Source organism: Glycine max, chromosome 19 (genome assembly GCF_000004515.6).
Source record: "Glycine max cultivar Williams 82 chromosome 19, Glycine_max_v4.0, whole genome shotgun sequence".
Lineage (NCBI taxonomy): Eukaryota > Viridiplantae > Streptophyta > Magnoliopsida > Fabales > Fabaceae > Glycine > Glycine max.
The window spans coordinates 4,519,730-4,539,332 of record NC_038255.2 but is presented as its reverse complement, the minus strand read 5'-3'; the positions used below and the strand labels follow the sequence as shown (position 1 = coordinate 4,539,332).

The window sequence follows — 19,603 nt, the reverse complement described above, 5'->3', positions numbered from 1 at the left end:
GCATTTCCTTACAGTGTATCATTTTATTTGTGCACTCATGACTAGTTGATTAGGAATTTTCTTAATTATTTAAGTTCCACCCTTCATTATTTGTCAAAAATAACTACATGTTTCTATTATTAATATTGATTCATAATAAATGTAGTTGACATTTGCATGCAAGAATCACTTGCACTCTTGCACCATGTAGTACTTACAAGGATGAGCAGTTATCAAACTTAACACTTAGCTATATAACATTAAGTTTTTGACATATAGAGATATATAACTTATGCTTCTAACATTCATCACATGTGTCACAAACATAACGTGTCACATGCAGATTTATCTTGTAAATGGATGCAGCATCCATGGTGGGATGTGAGTGCTGGCAGTAGGAACCGTTCGTGCTTCAACAACTTCCTCCAGATGCCCTGCTTGTAAAGTCTCACTGCATCATTTTGACACTTTTTTTATCATCTTAAACAAGAATGTGTATATGTACGAATGATAAGATATAATTGTCCTAGCTAGCTATAGGCTTCTGCTTCTCATTATGGTGTGGACTCTGCCATAATAATGCATGTGTAGGTGTGTGAAGTCCTTTCATATATAGCTACTTTGGTAATTTAATTCATTTCCATTTATAATAATATTATTTAATCACAAATTATAATTTAATTATAATAAATTTGTTAACTTTTATATTATTATCTTAAAAGTTATACTTTTCATGATTTTTAATTAATTGATAATGTAAAATTATTTACACTAATGCATAAAAAATCAAACTTATCAACAATTTAACACATGTTCTAGCCAAAGAGAAATAACAATTTTTTACAATTTTCGTAAAGAGTTCATATAATTATTTAATAAAAAATTATCATATATAATAACTTTGTTCACTTTTATATTATTTATCTTAATAATATACCCATGATTTCTAATTGATTGTTAGTGTATGTACACTGATGTATAAAAATCAAACAAGTACTAAAAAATTTAACATATTGTTTCTAGCAAAAGAGAAATGAGATCTGTAAGGGATATTATGCAGCTGACAAGTGTGTTATATACTCGAATCTAACAAGTTCTTCCAGCCTTTTTAGTTTCCGTTATGTAGAAATTAAGAATCTAATTATGTGTAAATTTATGTTTTTCTGTTTTTTTGAATGTGTAAAGTTATGTCTTTATTTCATTATCGTGTAAATTTTTTTACACTAAATTATGTGGCAATACATCATTAAAATAATCAAAATTATGAACTTCTGCATATCTATAGGTTCTGAAAATTACATTTGGACAATCACCACGGCACTGGTTTTGCTTGCTTTTGTCATTTACATTATTAGACTCGCATGCATACTCGTATTAGCTAGCAAGGATGCAAGTAAAAAGTTTTCTTTTTAAATTTTGCTCTTCTAAAGGCTTCACTGTAAAAGGGTGTGAAATGAAGAGTCACAACCACTATTTGAAAAATCATCAGTTTAAATTACTAAACAATACATTCATGTACAACTGGGTTTTCACATCATAAGTGGATAGTTGAGGATAGTTTGTCTAACATGCACAAAAGGGTATGGTTTTTCTAAATTTGGAGCAACAAGCATGTCATATGGAGAACCAATACGTGTAATTCAGTTGACAACTCACACAATATATTCTTGGAGAAGGGTGAGAAGCTTTAACTGAGACTAAGTCTCATATTGAAAATTAGTTTTATGATCAGTCCTTGACTGAAGTTTGTGAGAATACTTTGGGTTCACTAAAAAACTATAGCTTCTAATTACGGTAGTTAAAAAGAAAGTCTTGTAGAGGAGATAAGGAATTGGTTAGATGGGGAATGAGATTGGAAGTGGGATTTTAGGTGCAAGAGGGAATGGTTCGAGTGGAAAAAACCTAAGCTGAAAAAAATTCATGGAGGATGTAAATAGTGTGCAGATGAGACAACATTGCATTGATATACGGATTTGGAAAGGGAGCTCTGTAGGGGAATATTCTGTCAACTCAGCATACTGTGTTTGCTGCAACAAAGTAATGTTAATGCTGATACATACTTTTTCAGGTGCCTTTGGCAAACTCTGGTACTAAGTAATGTTTCAGCTTTTGCTTGGAGAATATGGTGATCAACAAAATACAAACAAAAGATAATTTGAGGAAACGAACCATTTGGGTGGAAGAACAAGACAACTCATGTACACAACATATTATGTTTGCATGCAAGGTTTTCTTTTTTTTATCGGAACCAATGCTGTGATGTGAGTGGCTAGGAGTAGCACATGGATCCTAAACACCACTTTTTGCAACATTCAGGGGTTTTGGGGGAAAAGAAATTCTATGGCGTGGAGGGTTGTGTGGTTTGCGGTTATATAGTAACTTTGGATTCATAGGAACAATATTAATTTTAGAAATGAATTCCTGAATAGTTAAAGTGTCATGGTTATCATAAAGGATGAAGAATTTTATTACTTTCTCTTTTTATGATTGGACTATACTTCCTTTGTAATGTCTAAATGGATTATAGGAAACCAACACCATTATATGGATTTAATGTCACATATATACTAGGAGTCTAGGAGTACAACTGTACAAGTATGGCTAGCTGTTACAGTTTTTTGTTGTACTGATTTTCTGTGTTTAAGCCCTTGCAGCAGGTGTGGTACTGTTCACACGAATGAGAAAAGGACGCCACGGAGGGGAAAAAAAAAGAAAAGAGGATTTGAAACCTAAACTACTTATAGCATGTACCACACACATGTTGGTTTATTTATAATCATATGAATGCAACAATTAAGGATATAATATGCACAGGATACCTAAATATTAGCTATACAGAACTACATAATGATTAGATATTTAACAAAGTCCATGTAATGAACTGAATTGGGTATACAATAGCATTGATATAATAAGTATACTGGAAGATGAAAGGGTGATGAATTTTGGCTTCAGGCTATTATGTCAATGAGATGTGGTGGTATCCCTTGTAGGCTCGTACCCACTGTTACTATATTCTCTTTTTTTTCGGACAAAAAAAAAACACAATACATTCGTGTGCATAATAAATTATGAAGTTATTAAAATATGAGTAAATACTAAATAGTGCAGGCATTAGAATTTTTACATTGTGATGCACTAACTATTATGTATGAATAACATTAAACTCTTAAAATATATTTCATTAACTTAATTAATAGTCATAATCTCACGTCTCATTTTAAAAAATGCACCTCACGGTTAGGTGTTAATTCCTAAAACAATTTTTAAAAAGGTATATAATTTTTGGTTAGGTTAACACTATCTTTATCTTCTGTAATTTTTACATTAAAATCTTCAGCCTCTCCTAGAGTGTGAAAACTAAAATGTTACTTCCAATATTTTAAAATCTTATACAAAATTGAACCGGAAAAACTATTGAATCATATAGTTGGATTGGTCAAACCAGTTAAGTTCCTATTTGTTTTAAATGCTACAAAATCAATTTTCGCAGTTTCAAATGCAAACACATTTGAATACAAATAAGTGATTCAGATCAAATTAGACATACATTTTAATCACATTCAATGATTCAAAATCAATTTCATCAAAATCAATTATACCAATTCCTAAACCTGTGTGGTTGATCTCTGACTGAAATATAAATATTTAAGCTATAGACATTTCAACTTTGCAGTTCAATACCCATTTTTAAAATATTGAAGAGAGATGAGATGAGATAAATACCAGAGTGTTAAAGAAGGAAATACTCTTTGCTGTCGTTGTAGCTCTGGAGGACAAGTTAGACCTAAGGTTTCTGGTCCGCAGTGTGGACGTTCAACCACTTCCTTCCCTTTCTCCTTAATCTATTTACAAATGTAACAAAAGTTAATTATATTTTATTCTTTTTTCCTTATCCTTTGTTGTCTAGAAGACTGATAGATTAGAGAGGCACATGTGGCTTCTACCTTCTTTGTAAGGATGCCATTTTGCTCTTGCAATTGCCTTGCCTGTCACATGAAGACCGAAGATTTATATAGATAGAGGTATTTTTATAGATTAAACTTTAAAGTATGAATTTAGTCACTATCCAATAACCTAACATTGTTTTCCATTTTATTCCCTACATAAATAAACTTCACATTTTGATCTCCACTTGAACAATTGTTTACAAATTAATCCCTACCACTTATTAATTAAAGTCATATCAGAGTTAGATTTTTCTTTATCAAAACAAAAAAAATTAATGTATAAAAATGTAGAATATTTTACCTATATATGGACTAAAGTGAAGTGTAAATTTTATGTATGAACAAACGAAAAATGGTACCAAGTATGAGAATTGAATCTACAAACCATTATAACTTTGACAAAGGGCAAAAACAAAAAATCTAGACATTTTTTTTATAGATTGATAGACACCAAATATAATATTGCTGTAACTTTGACAAGCGCACGGCTGACATCAATTTGTCAACATCTTTTCATGTAACCACTTAACTAAAATGAGAAATAGTTTTAATTAGGTGGAGGGAGCAAATTGATTTTTAATTTAATCTTTTTTACAACACCAGAAATTTATATTTTTATTCCCTTTTTTGGCAGAAATATTTTGTTCCTAATTGTATTTCTACATAAATCTTGCAATCAAAGGAAACTAACTGCACTTCGATCACAGGCAGAAATTAATTTAACAAACTTTAGTATCAAAATAAAGTCAAAGAATCAAAGTAGAAAACAAACTTTATGAAATTATGCCATAAGTTGAAGTTCAAATCAAACTAGTACATATGTCTTTGAAGATGTGACCTTAACGTCAGTTCACATGAAACTCAATGTCATATTGTATATCGTACCTACGTACCAGCTTGCTTATAGGATATAATAATTAAAAACAACCCTACGAAATTCGATATTTGACCGCTTTCTCTTCAAATTTTTCAAGTTCATTTTCTTCCTATCTTTTTCTTTTTATCCTCACTATATCTATAGTTTTTTCTCTCTATTTTTTCTTTCTTTCTTCTTTCTACTTTAATACACTCTAAAATAGGTAAAATAGGGGGTAAGTTTACATTTCTTCCAACAAGAACTTTACTCAAATTAACAAAATCGTTTGTAGCCTCCAACCAACTTAAAGAAATATATATACTTCAAGAAAATCATGATCCAAGAAATAAAATAAATTTGTATGATCAACCATTTTCTCCTTTACATTTAGACGACCCTAGAAATGCACTGCCATAAGGAAATTTTTAGCTATTAAGATTATGGTAAAGAAAGAGTAGAAATCATTTTCTGGCTTCTTAGTTAGACTTGATGTTAACAAAAAATGAAGCATCATTAAATCTCTTGCTATCTCAGTTCAGCATTCCCTTTCTCAACCATCTCTCAATATACAATTAATTAATGCACTTACAAATACAAGAACAAATATTTTAAAAAAATTAAATACAGTTTCTTAATATATTTTTGGTATTGTTCTCCAAAAATGAAGTTTCATCTCAATAATTCATGTTAACCTTTAATGCAAACTTTAATATAGCAGATTACTGAAGTAAAATTTGAATTATGATTAGAGAACACTACTAAAAAGATATAAGGAACTGTCTAGGTTTTATCTATATTTATAAGGCAAAAAAATTTATTAATTTACTACTTCTTTCGTCCCATTATAATTTTTATCCTAAATTATTTTATAAACATCAAGAAAAATAAATAAATAAATAAATAAGATATCAATTTTACAAAATTAACCTTATTACCATTAAATCATTCTTAATTTTTATAATCCATATCATTAATACTACATATAATATGAAAAATATAAATAAAAAATAATAATTAATGTTACATTAAAAAATTAAAATAATAATTATTTTAGGTTAAATTTTTTCATCATTATTATAGAACGGATAGTAAGTAATAGCACAAGTATATAGATATATAAAAGTTTTATTAATATTTAAAATCTACACATACACAACATTAATGCGCAAATACATGAACAATATCTAGTTATCTGCATGCATATAGTTATTTATGATTCCGATGCTGTTTAATGTTAATGTGCCTATATGTATCTATATTGCAATGTATTGCACACGCCAATATCCAATAGGAAATCCCCCAGTCCCCAACCCGTTACCTTTTTCTGCAGATCTGAGATGGATTCATTCATAACTTGGTTCTGCAGGAATCATAATGATCGGTCAATTGAAGATTACCTGGAAAAAAATGTTATATATGCTAATTCTAATTTAATTTTCAGAATGCATTTTCTCCGTTTGTTTTTTTTTTCTTATTTCTTGCAAATGGTAGAGTAGTGATATTCATCCAATCCATTTTAGGGTAGATTGGAGAAATATGAGAGACATAGAGAGAAAAGAAAAAAAAGTAAAGAAAGAAATTGATAGAAATGTAGGTGATTTAATAGAAAAATTAGAAAGATAAAGAAAAAAGTGATATTGGAGTAGTTAGATATATGGAACAAAATGTATATGTATGATAAGTATTATCCCAAATGATAACGCATTAATCTTTCACCTTTCTAGTTCGGATGCGCTTTATAGCTGTCTCAAGCTGATGCTCTAGACTCTGAAGCTCTCTCAAGTTTAAGGGATCCAGATCTTCTCCCACAAAGTTCCTATATTTGAACATGTTAATTATAAGCTAATTCTAATTATTAAATTACATAAAAATAAATGGTTTTGAAGCATCTAAAACCAGAGAAATTACTAAATATTATTACATGGTCTTGTAAATTGAAAATTTTGATTATATCACTTCAGAAAACTGGCCATGGACACCTAACAATCTTAAACCATATAATAATTTATCCTAAACCCAGCCATGTGATGTGCACTTGTGTTCAATAAAACACACCCTCAAACACATTTTTTATGGCCAAAGAAAACTGTCGACAAAACCATCTATATCGGGTGAAAGTTATAATTCTCTGTTGTGCAACCAACATAGCTCAAATTAAAGTAATTGTTATGTTTATATTGAAATATCAAGTATACCTCAAGTTCCTCTCTAAGACTTCAACTTTGCCGGTGAGCTTGAAGCATTGTAAGGACCAGTTTCCCTACAATAAAATGATATTTAATTGCTATTGATATGAGAATATGTATATATAAACGAACACTAGCTTGGAACTAACTTGAGCCTATTTTTGAAAACCAATAATCATAAATTTTTTGATATTTAATTGCTATTTTTGTGTAATTTAGAACACTTTTTTTTCATACTCTTAGTACTTGTTTGGAAACTTATTCATTACATATTGACGTGCATCCAACCCTACAAAATGTAGCTTCTGAGTCAAATATGCACGTCCATCAAAAAATGACGTAAAGCCAAATATTCTGTTAGTGTTATTTATATCGTTTTTATCAATTTTTTTGACACTTTGCTTTTTAATATCACCAGAAGTATATAAGACGAATGGTTTTTTTAGCTGAGATTCTGTTTGTTTCTGCTCCTTCACTGAGTGAAAAAATAAATCTATTTATAAAGTTTCTATGAAGTGTGAATACATATAAAATTTTTGGCATTAGTATTTCACATTCACCATGTATGTAATAGGAATCAAGTCCTTTTTCTTTGTTTTCATTGAATTGCTGGCCCTCACTTTGTTTTGGTACATTGATTGGAGGTTTAGAGGGAAATTCATGGCCTAGTAGTGAACGAGATTTTAGTTCATCATTAAATGGTCTTTGGTGATGCATTATTAAGTTGGCATAGATATTAGTAAAGCTAGGACTGAAGAGATACCTGTGATTCATCACCATCTCCAACAAGTTTCCCTATATGAGTATGTCTCTCATATCGTTCCAGGACGTTTTCCATGCTGTTACACAACAAAGTAGCTAAACTTTATTATTCTATTGACTATATAATTACAACAAAATAAATAAAAATAATATGTAGCTTTATAAGATGTTGTATGTATATGCTAAGTAGCCAAAAAGAACTGAAGGTATATTAGAGGAATTGTGACCACATAATTTGTTTTATTTTGAAGATATTTTGTCTTTTCCAAATCATTCCATGGCCATATAGAAGTTTGCCATTCATATATATGGGAAAAAATATATTAATTGAGCCTTTGGTGCCCTCAGCTTAGCATAATTAGAAAAACCCATTACTTGGTCATCTAAGCTAGCTGGCACTGTACCTTCCAGTTAACCTGCCAGTTCAGCCTATAAAACTAAGGGATATTCCGAATATTTTACAACTTTGACCAATTATACCTAGCTTATTGCTTCTACCAAATATATTTTTTTGCTTCTATCAAATATGTTTCACTCAATATAAAACAAAAGGCTATTCCCAACATGCTGCAACTGCAACTTTAGACCAAGTGTACCTTGGTGCTTCTACCAAATATGTTTCACTCAATATAGCGGGTAGCTCCGTAGCTGACTATATTTCGTACACAAAACACCTAGACAAAAGTATTAGATGCCTATTGGATCACATGATGGCATGGAAAAATGGAAAATGAGCAACTACAGTTCATTTTTGGGATATATATATATATATATATACACGAGTGCAAGAAAGACAGATAGAAAAAAAAATTAAGGAAGAGAGGAATTAATGAATATGATAAATAATGTAATGAGAAATATAAAAAAGTTAGATGAAACAAAAAATAAGTGTAAAGTAGCAATAACTCTAGCAAAGAGATGTGTCTGGAATGTATTTTAATATTGGTTTAAATTTATTAAGTTAGATCCTTTTTGTGATCTATCTTTATATGGTTTATATATATATTGTTGATTAAGAAAAATGTCACCATATTTTATTTTACATGGATCGATTGTTTAACAACAGATATAGATCTAACAATGTTAAATATTGCTTTTGTAGTAGTGTTTTCTCCCAAAGAGCAAGTTATCTTCTCTACTCGATGTCAAAAACCAAGCATATCATCTTATCACTTGGCCAAATCTGTAATCAGAGCATTTTAATCCTTGAAAATTATGAATAATGTCGGAAAACACTTCATTAAACTTAATCTGTATATAACCACACATCCACCGAATTTAGTATTGTTCCCATACCTTGATTATCTTTCTTTTCAACTCAGCAAAACCAATCTGAAGCACTATTTTAGCCATCGGCCATAACATAAATCCTTTCACCAAATTGATGATGATAAGAATATATTTCTTCCACTAAGATATGGAGGTTTAGCACAAATAAAATTCCTAGTTTTTACATACAAGTCAAACCCATTTACTTTTTGAGTTGTATATTTGTATCTTTATTTAATATATTTTACAATAAAGTGAGTTTTTAAATAAGTTTTTTGGTTAGGCTAGAATTTTTTTTTTTAAAAAAAAAGGCAAGACCAATTCTTAAAAACAGACTTCTAAACAAATTAAGTTCTGGCTTATAAAACCTAGAGTGATATTACACCAGTCATTCCTATTCATCCGCTTCCTTTGTGCGCAGCAAAGTTCTTTGTCCAAAAATTTAACACAATTGTATACTTAATATTTAAACCCGGACATTTGATTAAGTTAATCTCAGGGTAATTGATTTATCTACTCAATTATTTTCTTCCTATATTGAAGGTATAATTCATTTTGAGAAATTGTATTTATATAGTAAATCCATATGCTGTTTTTTAATTAAGAACCAAATAGAAACAAAATTAATAAAGGTGACATAAAATAATTAATATGATAGAAAAATATTAAGAAAATAGTATTAAAAATATTATATAAATTATATAATGGCTAAATTTTACTTTATTTTATCTTTTATCCTATTTATAAAATTTATTTTTGTTCTTTATCTTTTAAATTTTTATCAATTTAGTCTTTCCGAGTAATGATTGTTTTTTATTTTGAGCTACGATTTTGAATCATTTCTTAACTCATTCAAGATGTAATCAAAATTATCTAATTATACTTATATACATAAAAATTTAGAATCTAACAATGTTCAAACAAATAGATCATAAACATAATAAAAATAACTTAAAATAAGTTTAATGAGCAATTGAAAAATTAAAAATTTAATATAATTTTCTTTTCAATTTTTCATAAGATTTATTTTTCACGCAATTATGTTTGACCTTAATTTTATGGTTCAAATGTCATTTGTATGGGATTCATAATTTTCATATAGGTGAATCTAATAGAATAAATTTTATATTTTAAATAAGTAAAAAAAAAATTGTCTCAAAATAAAAATATTATCAATCATTTTAAATGACTAAATTGATCCAAATTTAGTTATAATATAAATGACCAAAATGATTTTTTAAAAAGAAAAAATATCAAACTGAATCTTAAAAATAAGCTAAAAGATCATTAAGTATAATTTAGTCTGATATAATTTTTTTTTTCGACTATACTATTCATACAATACTTTTCACCATATTACTTAGAACACTATTTTTTTTTCCTTTCCATCTTCATATCAAATAGCTTTTGCGTAATTTTCTCTTTTTTCTTACAAAATGTTCTACTAAAATATAGTTGCATAACTAGCATATTCTCTTCTCTCTTTTATGAAAAAAAATTATCAATGGGCACCCTAGCTATTTAACACTTAAAGAATAAGAAATACTTAGACTAAGAAAGAGGAGAGAAAAAAGTGTAAGTATAAATGTATGATATAGGCAATTTTTTTTTTTATTAAAAGGAGTCAAACTCTAATATTATAGTTTTTACAAAAATTCACACATAACTCAACCAATGGAATTTAACTCCCTTAATATGGTATATGTGATATAATGATGTAAAACGAGATGATAAAAGAAATTAAAATGATTCATAGACACCTACCTCTTATTTGACACTTAAAGTGAAAAAGAAAATAAATATATAAATAATAAATAATATGAAATAAAAAATAGAGATAATAAATATTAATAAGGTGTTCATAATAAAGAAAATGACTTCCCAACATTTTAAGAGGGATTAAAAGAGAAGATAAATAAATAGTTGACATAATTGATGGTGTAATATGATAGGAAGATACAAGAAAAATGAAAACATTGACAGAATATTTATAATTTGTATATGTCCAAATATTAACATCATTGTAATCTGTGATTCATATAACATTACTAAAAAATATTATAGATATTAACAAGGTATTTGATTTATATACTACTGTAAAAAAATAAAAACTATATATCATTACTTTTGATTTTATTTTCACTTATCCCTAGTCATGGTACGAATATGATTAAATGACGGCTTCTAACATGCAAGGAAACCTGCCCCTGCCATATAAGTGGAGGGAAACAGTGTTGGAACAGTAAAGTCTCTCCCAATATCCAAAGATCCTCGACCTGCCAATAATGCAGTGTCTGAAACACCACAAAGGTTAAACACAAACACCTCTTAGCAGAGCCAGAGAGAGGACCCTGTGCATGCAGAAAGAAGTTCACAACACAACAACGCATTGTCTTAAACATGGACAGATGCAAGGACCTGATGGCTTAGCAGAGAGATGCCCCTCCACAGTCCTTATGAAGCTTCCTAAAGACTAAGACTATCATGCATTTTTTTTTTGGTAAACTAGTATTCGTCGACTAGGAGCCAAGTATTTAAGAATTTGACAACTTGCTATAGATATTTTTCCATATGCATTAACCTGTTATCAAATCCTTGGTCATATGTTTATAAGAGATAAAAATATTCATAAACTATATCACACTATGTTAATTAGTTGCATACTTTTTTAAGGATAAAGATGCAAAGACCGTGCTACAACACCTTAGGAGGAAAAGAAAGAAAAATGTAAGTATAATAGAAAATATGATTTGAGCAAATGAAAAATAGGTGTTTGTAATATACGGATGTCCATATGTCATTATTCTTTCTTTAACTATCGTAATTAAAACATTAATAATGGTTTGTGAACATCCAAATGCTAATTAATACTTAAAGAGATAAAATAAAATAAAATAGAGAAGTAATAAATTTATAACAAATATGATGTATTTGTTAAAAAAAATGTTCAACTATCATCACCCTTAAATATTTGACTCCATGACTTAGAAGTTTCATGAATTTCAATGCTTTAGACTTATTATAAGATTTTCTTTTTATTTGAGATTTAATTTCGCTAAAAACTATAAATCTCTCCTCGATCAAGCTGTATTCTACGAGAATCAAAATTAAGTCTTTCCTCATGAGTTCTGTCATGTGTTATGAAACCACAGGGATAGGTACATATGTATTCTACTATTCATATATGCAGCTTCCTTAAGAGGACCACATTAATTGGCATCTCTGGTTGCAGGCTTCAACGTGGGAATTATTAAGGTTTTGATCGTCACATGGTGGAATTCAACACAGGTTGGGCTGAACGGAAATACAAACAGGCACATGATCTTTTATTGATAATTACCAATTGACGTATCAGTTGTGAAAGGTTAATCTTTTTTTATTAGACTAGTCCTTTGTGTTAGACCTAACTGGCTCTCTCTTGGCTCACTCTAACTTTGTGTAAGGGAAAGGGGAGTAGCTAGTTCCAAAGGAACTAACAAACGAAATAAGAGTATATGCCTTCTAGGAACTCCCTAGGAACACTGACAAGACAAGCTATGTATAATATAAGCCTCACAAAAGAGACCTGGTGCACGAGATGAACTCCTACTTAATAGGGTCTTGGGAATATATATAGTTGTACACAGACAGTTCTCATGATTTGAAAATGTAAGCTTAAGTTACAAGACAACAACCTTCTCTATGACTCTATCTATTTCTCTCTAGGGAACTACTCTTTGATTGAAATTAAACTTCTTTATTATAAGAAATGATCGAGAATAATGAAATTGATTATTAGTGTGCATAACTTAATTTAAGTAATTACCTAATTATTAACAATTTTTAACTTTAATTATTTATGTTAAAGTCAAGATTAATCATTCGTTCGTTTATATATATTAAAGGTTTTTTAAGGTAAAAGTAAGAGAAATAAATAATTGTTATTATTAATCATTAATTGTATGTATTGGCACATTTTTCATCCCACAACTTCCCCACCTGAACCACCAATACACCAACGGCACTACCACTCACTCATACTGAATCCAGTAAGTATCTACCAAAGATATATGAGAAGGAGTCCTGTACCAAAAACAAAGTGGTATGAACCATAAAATAGGCCTTCTGCTAGTTAAAGGAGTTTCACATGTTGGATTAGTTGAACTCGAAACAATTATATTTGATTAGGTTGGTTTAATTTAAATTTTGATTTTTTAACTTATTCAAATCAATTAAAATTGGATTGGTTTGGTTCAAGTCATCAGATTATAATAAAAAATAACTTATTATTTTTTCAATTTTTTATATACACTTATTGCCTATTTTATATAAATATTTAATGTTATATCTATGCAAGCCTTAATTTTTAATAACTAATTATTTATTTATTTAAAACATTTAATTTTTTATAGTTATCACTGTAATATATCTTTAATTTATAAAAAAATACATAATAAATAAGGTTAAATTAAAACATTTGATGGCATTAGATATGATCATAAAAAATTAAAATAGATGAAAAAAAAGAAAATAAATAAGTTGAAACAAAATTTAAGTTCTAAGTTTAAAATATATTAATTGAAAAACTTGAATGATTGGATTGATTTGGGTTTTTAAAAAAAAAGACAAATATGATAATCCATCCAATTATAATTATTTTAATTTGAAGTGACAAGAACTAATTATCAAACCAATTTAAATTATTTGGTTTGGTTGGCATACCAACTTCAACCCCGGTCAGTTTCCACACCTGAGGACTAATCCGGATATTAGCTAGTTTTGGGGAGATGGACTGATTCATCCGATTAGATGAACATCCCTACGTTCAGTGGGAAAATAGGCACTATGTGCATGTTGTTTATTAATTTTTTTTAATAACTTCAATATTTAAATAACTTAAAATCATTAATTTGATAAAGGAATTTTTTTTTATAAAAAAGTGTAGTAACCTAGTAGGTAGTTTAGAGTAGTTAAAGAATAAAATAATAAAAAATTTAAAACAAAATAGTTTATTAAAAAGCTGAAGCCAAAAGAACATTAGATACATCGCACCAATAATAATACATATAACGTGTTTTTTTAACCATTTCTATCTACTTATGATGACATGTATGTTAAACTTCCTAGCTGATGCATGGTCAGATACAGCTAAGCAACAATCCAATCGAGGACATGTACACCCCCGATCCCCCTAAGTGTTCTTTTCTCTTGAAGAGCTCTCACAAGGCTAAACTGTATAGAGAGTTAGCTTATATAAAGATGCGTGTATGCCTTATTGCATATTGCATATAGACATATAATGCATTAGTAAATCAAATTATTTTGATATTTGGCATATGTACTGCCCAAATATTTAATAACCAGCAACAGGGAAAGCACTTTTTTTTTCTCTTGTAACTGTCTGGATAATCTTATAGCCATCTATTAATATATATTATCCTTTTGACCGATTCCAAAAAAAAAGTTAACATTTGATTAAACTTCAACTTTAACCCCTAAGAGTATAAGTATTTATCAATTTGATGCATCACTTTTGTGACTACCACCAAATTTGAATTAGAGAAAGTGATGAGTGAAAAACTGTTTTACAAGACAGTATTTGGATTACGCGTGATTAGTAATGTGATTTGATTTAACCAATATATTTAGCACTTTCATGAGACTCATGAATCATGTTTTGAGGTAATTTATTGAAAAACTCACCGTTGTGTATTTTGATGATATCTTGATAATCACCTGAGACACATTAGAAGTGTGTTGAAGTGTTTAAGTATTACACTAGAAATGTGTTAAAGTGCTTAAGAAGTTTAGCTTGTATAGAAATAGAAACAAACTGTTTTACAAAACAGTATTTGGATTATGAGTGGTTAGTAATGTGATTTGACTTAATCAATATGCTTAGCACTTTCATGAGACTCATGAACCGTGTTTTCAGATAATTTAATTTATTGAAAAATTTGTAATTGTGTACTTTGTTGATATCCTAGTAACCGCTTGGAACACATTAGAAGTGTGTTGAGGTGCTTAAGTATTACACTAGAAGTGTGTTGAAATGCTTAAGAAGCTTAGCTTGTATAGAAATAGGGACAAATACACATTTTATACTAATCAAACAATGTTTCTAAGATTTGTTGTGGACTCTTGTGAAGAGTTTTAAGTCTTTAGGAATTTAATTCCTAACTTTACAAAACTCCCATTTTTGTTTGATATATAAGCCATTTAATCTAATCGATAAAATAATATAATATACATTAATATTCTCATGTTTAATGAATAACTGAATAGTGGGATTTTTTGAGATTTCATAAAATCTATAAAAAAAATTATATCTTGTTTTGATATAGAATTGAACATGTATTCTTATAAACAATTTTAGTTTTATATATAGAGAGAGAGAGAGATGGAGAGAGACTCTAATAAACTGTTTAAGATTAGAAATAAATATATTTAATTTCTAATATAACTTATACAGCCTTACACTATTAACATACGTGAATTGCATCTTAAAATTAAAATAAACATATTTTGTACGAATAAGTGTTAAAATAAACATAATGCAATTATATCAAACAGGATAAGCCAATGTTTAACAGAAAAAGGCAAGCTATTGCTTTGCTTGCTTTGGAGTGTGGAGATTTGGGTGCAATTAATAATTAGTTGTTACAATGATAATATGTTAAAATTTAAAAATTAATATCATAAAATATATGATAGTAAATTATGAGTGTCTAACAGGATCCGTGGAGTGCTTATTTCAAAACGTTATTAACACACACATAGACACACACAGAAGAATAGAAAGAAAAAAAAAAGGTTGTGTAAGAAAAAGTGTCTCAATCCGCATGCCTAATGCATATTTCGTGAACCGGAAGTACAGAATCCTTTTCCAGTTAAGAAATTGTATTTTGAAAAACATATATACAATTAGGGAGATATTAAGAAAAGGAAAAAACAAAAGTGTAATACTATAGATTGATGATAAAGATAGATGAAAAGAATATTATATTATAAAAATGTGATTTATAATATATAATATTTGAGTGCCCTTGTATTCTCAAACCTTTTCAATATCTTCACTTTCTCTTCCCAAAAATTATACTATTACACCATATAATATTTGAGTGCCCTTCTCTTCTCTTTACTGGTGTATAAAATAAACAGTCACACTACATGGTTATAAAATCTAAGGGAGCAGCTAGCAGCAGCCAAAATGGCATGGAAAGCTCTAGGGTACTGTCAATGTTTTTTGTTTGGTAGTGGATTATGTGTATTTTATATGGGAATAACAACTAATAAGACAAATAATTACATAGTACATGCAGCATAATATAATACAAATACACATCTACCAAGAATACTACATACTGGAGCTCAGCATGATATATATCCAAGTCCAATATTAGTCAAACTTTTATTATTTCCGTTGGAGCCAACAAATCACTGTCTTCACCAGAAAGGAAATTTAATCATAGAGATTTATAAAGTAACTGTAAACATTTACCAAGAGGATCGAATATAATAAAAACTTCCACAGTTCCATTATAAATCGGATGTGTCAAAAGCTGGTAGCTGGTATGCATTAAAATGAAAACACAATAACAAACTAGGAAATTGTATGGAATTGTATACTACTACTATTTCATTTATTTTTACTGCACCAAGGTTTGAAAACACGATCTGTGACCGTCAGTGGCAACATCAAGTTTTTCAACTCACCCAAACCACGTCATAATGGTAATAGTGTCAGCATCGGCTGCATTATTCTGTAATTTCTCACAAAGATTGCGACGAAATTGTAATCACGGCCGCACAATTTAAAACATTCCTGAGTACTATTTTATTTTGACTTTGAAGCAAGCTAGTGAACAAGTTAAAAAGGTAGAAAATATTAAACAAACCAAAAAAAGATATCTAATTAAATAAATGATTTGGATAGATTAGCGAAATCCAGAATATCATGTACGTAAATACATACATGGTTTAACAAATACCTGAGCTACAAGTAATCTAAGCAAGCACTTAAAAGTTACAAGAACAAAAAAAGAAAGGGGAAATATAAAACAAATAAGGTCTAACTCAAAAAAAGTGAAGCAAAGTGGTTAAATAACAAACCTGGATTCAGAAGAATACTCAAAAAGCTTCCCTTTAGCATTGAACACAATCAGTGCCACTTGAGCATCACAGAGCACAGAGATTTCATTAGCTTTCTTTCGCAGCCCAGTTCTCCTTTTGGAAAACGTCACTTGGCGGCTGATTTTGTTCTCGATCTGCTTCAGCTGAACCCTTCCTCTCCCCATGATCTTCAAACTTTCCCGATCAAGAAAGAAAGACACAATAAGATAAACAAATGAAACACACAAACACAAATAAGGAAACCCTAGAGTGAGTGAAGAGCATAGAGAGAGAAAGATAGAGTATAATACCTAAGCTAAGGGAAGACAAAAGAAGGAAGAAGAATGAAATGAGAAGAGTAAGTGGGGGTGTGTTGTTATGTGACGAATTCGCATATATAACATGAGTATCTTTCTATTTTTGTGGTGTGCTAGAACGGTTCTAAAGTGAAGCCAGTTTCCATGGTGAAGAAAAGTAAAAGATAAGAGAAAACAATAATAAAAAAAATTAAAAAAGGGTAGAAATAAAAGCGAAGAAAGAGAGTGGAACGAGGTTTGGGTTATGGTACGATGCGGTGTCGACTTTTCATTGGATGGGGAGGAACCGGGTACATGTGTTGTCGATGAGGGATTGTTGGAGAGGGACACGTCGTTGATGTCACGGATGGTGACAGTACCGTACGAGGTTGTGGGTCCCAGGGTTCTAACATGCGGACGAGAAACGGGTTTGTTGTGTTTGTGAATGCCACTCACTCCTTAGTTCTCACTTCTATTCTTATTGGTCATTCCGTTATTAATTGCCACTATTTTTCGGCTAATAGGTTATCAAACTGTACGTTGCATATGATTTTATAAGGTTGAGGCACAATATGCATTTGCCAAAACTTAAGGATGAATCTTTTCAAATATTAAGATTTATTTAAGAAATTAATGTTTTTTAACAGATTTTTATATATACATATTTTAGGAATTAAATTCATGACTAAATGTTTAAGGAATAAAGTTATCTACTAATTATATTATAATTACACCATATTGATTATGATTTTATAAAATCATATTCACACTAAAGTAAGGTGAAAAATTTTAGAATTTAGAATTAGGGATGGAATTTGATTGATATGAATAGTGCATCGTTTTATATGTTGTATTTTGTCCATTATAAGATCATGGGTTGATCTTATATTATCATTTTTGTAGAAAATATGATCGTTATGGCCTATGATTAGCATGATCTTTAGATTATGACTTTTACATATAAATAAATCATACTTAAATAGAAGGTCGAAGCAAGTATTTGAGTGGAGTTGAGTACACTTTGTCATTTGGTGTGCTTTATCTCTATAGTAGGAGTGATCTTAGGTTGAATTTGCTAGTATTTGTCATGATTGTTTGTGATTCTATCAATATTTGTCATGGCTCATGATCGGCGTGATCTTTACTTTATGAATTATTTTCATTATTACATATAAATAAACCAAATTTGAACGGAAGGTCTAGACAAGTAAATGGGTGGATTCATTACAAAGTGACATGTAAGGAATACCCAAGGAAGATACCCTCATCTGCCTTAGCGTCAAACTTTCCTAGGCTTTCTTTACCATTGTTTAGAACAAAGCATTTACATCCAAAAACATGTAAATGTGCAATGTTTGGTTTTCTATTGTTAAAAAGTTCATATGGAGTTTTCTTAAGAATGGGTCTGATTAAGGCTCTGATCATAATATAACATGCGGTGTTAACCGCTTCTGCCCAAAAGTATTTTGAAAGAGGTGTGTCATTTAAAAGAGTTCTAGCAATTTCTTCTAGGGCTCTATTTTTCCTTTCTACTACTCCATTTTGTTGGGGTGTCCTAGGTGCAGAAAAATTGTGTTCTATACCATACTCATCACAAAACATTTCAAAATCATTGTTTTCAAATTCACCTCCATGATCACTTCTGATGGAGATAATTTTGAGATTCTTTTTGTTTTGAATGACTTTGGCAAGTCTTCTAAATGCATGAAATGCATCATTCTTATGAGTAAGAAATAAAGTCCAGGTATACCTAGAATAATCATCAACAATTACTAATGCATAGTAACTTCCACCAAAACTCATGACCCTAGATGGTCCAAACAAATCCATGTGTAATAATTGCAATGGTTGAGTGGTGGAAACAATATTTTTAGATTTAAAAGATACTTTTGTTTGTTTACCTTTTTGGCATGCATCACATAACTTATCTTTTTCAAATTTAAATTTAGGCAAACCAATAACTAGATCTTTTGAAATTAATCTATTTAGATGATCCATGTTAATATGAGCAATTCTCTTATGCCATAACCATGGATCACAATCTTTACTTAAAAAGCATCTATCATTTTCATATTTTTGTTTTAAATCAATCATGTAAACATTATTTTCTCTAAAACCTATATGTTCAATATCTTTATCATGCTCATGTTTAATAACACATTTTTCAGAATCAAAAGATACTTTATATCCTTTATCACATAATTGACTAACACT

At 29.4% G+C, this 19,603-nt stretch overlaps 1 protein-coding gene across 1 annotated transcript; it reads right to left on the bottom strand.

Moving 5' to 3' along the window:
- Positions 1–89: 89 nt before the first annotated feature.
- On the bottom strand, positions 90–17,797 carry LOC100820188 (truncated transcription factor CAULIFLOWER A). Its single transcript, XM_006603866.3, has 9 exons — positions 17,405–17,797; positions 17,094–17,288; positions 7,735–7,810; positions 6,981–7,045; positions 6,502–6,601; positions 6,104–6,145; positions 3,927–3,968; positions 3,706–3,824; positions 90–430 (listed from the first exon to the last, which is right to left on the bottom strand). The coding sequence occupies exons 2-9, from the start codon at positions 17,276–17,278 to the stop codon at positions 325–327; spliced, it is 735 nt and encodes a 244-aa protein (XP_006603929.1). The 5' UTR covers positions 17,279–17,288; positions 17,405–17,797; the 3' UTR covers positions 90–324.
- Between the last annotated feature and the right edge of the window lie 1,806 nt (positions 17,798–19,603).

What these genes read in the sequence shown, in the direction of transcription:
- LOC100820188 (XM_006603866.3), bottom strand. Translation starts at nt 17,278, where the DNA reads ATGGGGAGAGGAAGGGTTCAGCTGAAGCAGATCGAGAACAAAATCAGC. An exon ending in GAGTATTCTTCTGAATCCAG is followed by an intron (nt 7,811 to 17,093) that starts GTTTGTTATTTA and finishes GTTGTGTAACAG; the next exon opens with CATGGAAAACGTCCTGGAAC. An exon ending in TCTCAGATCTGCAGAAAAAG is followed by an intron (nt 3,969 to 6,103) that starts GTAACGGGTTGG and finishes TTCATGTGACAG; the next exon opens with GCAAGGCAATTGCAAGAGCA.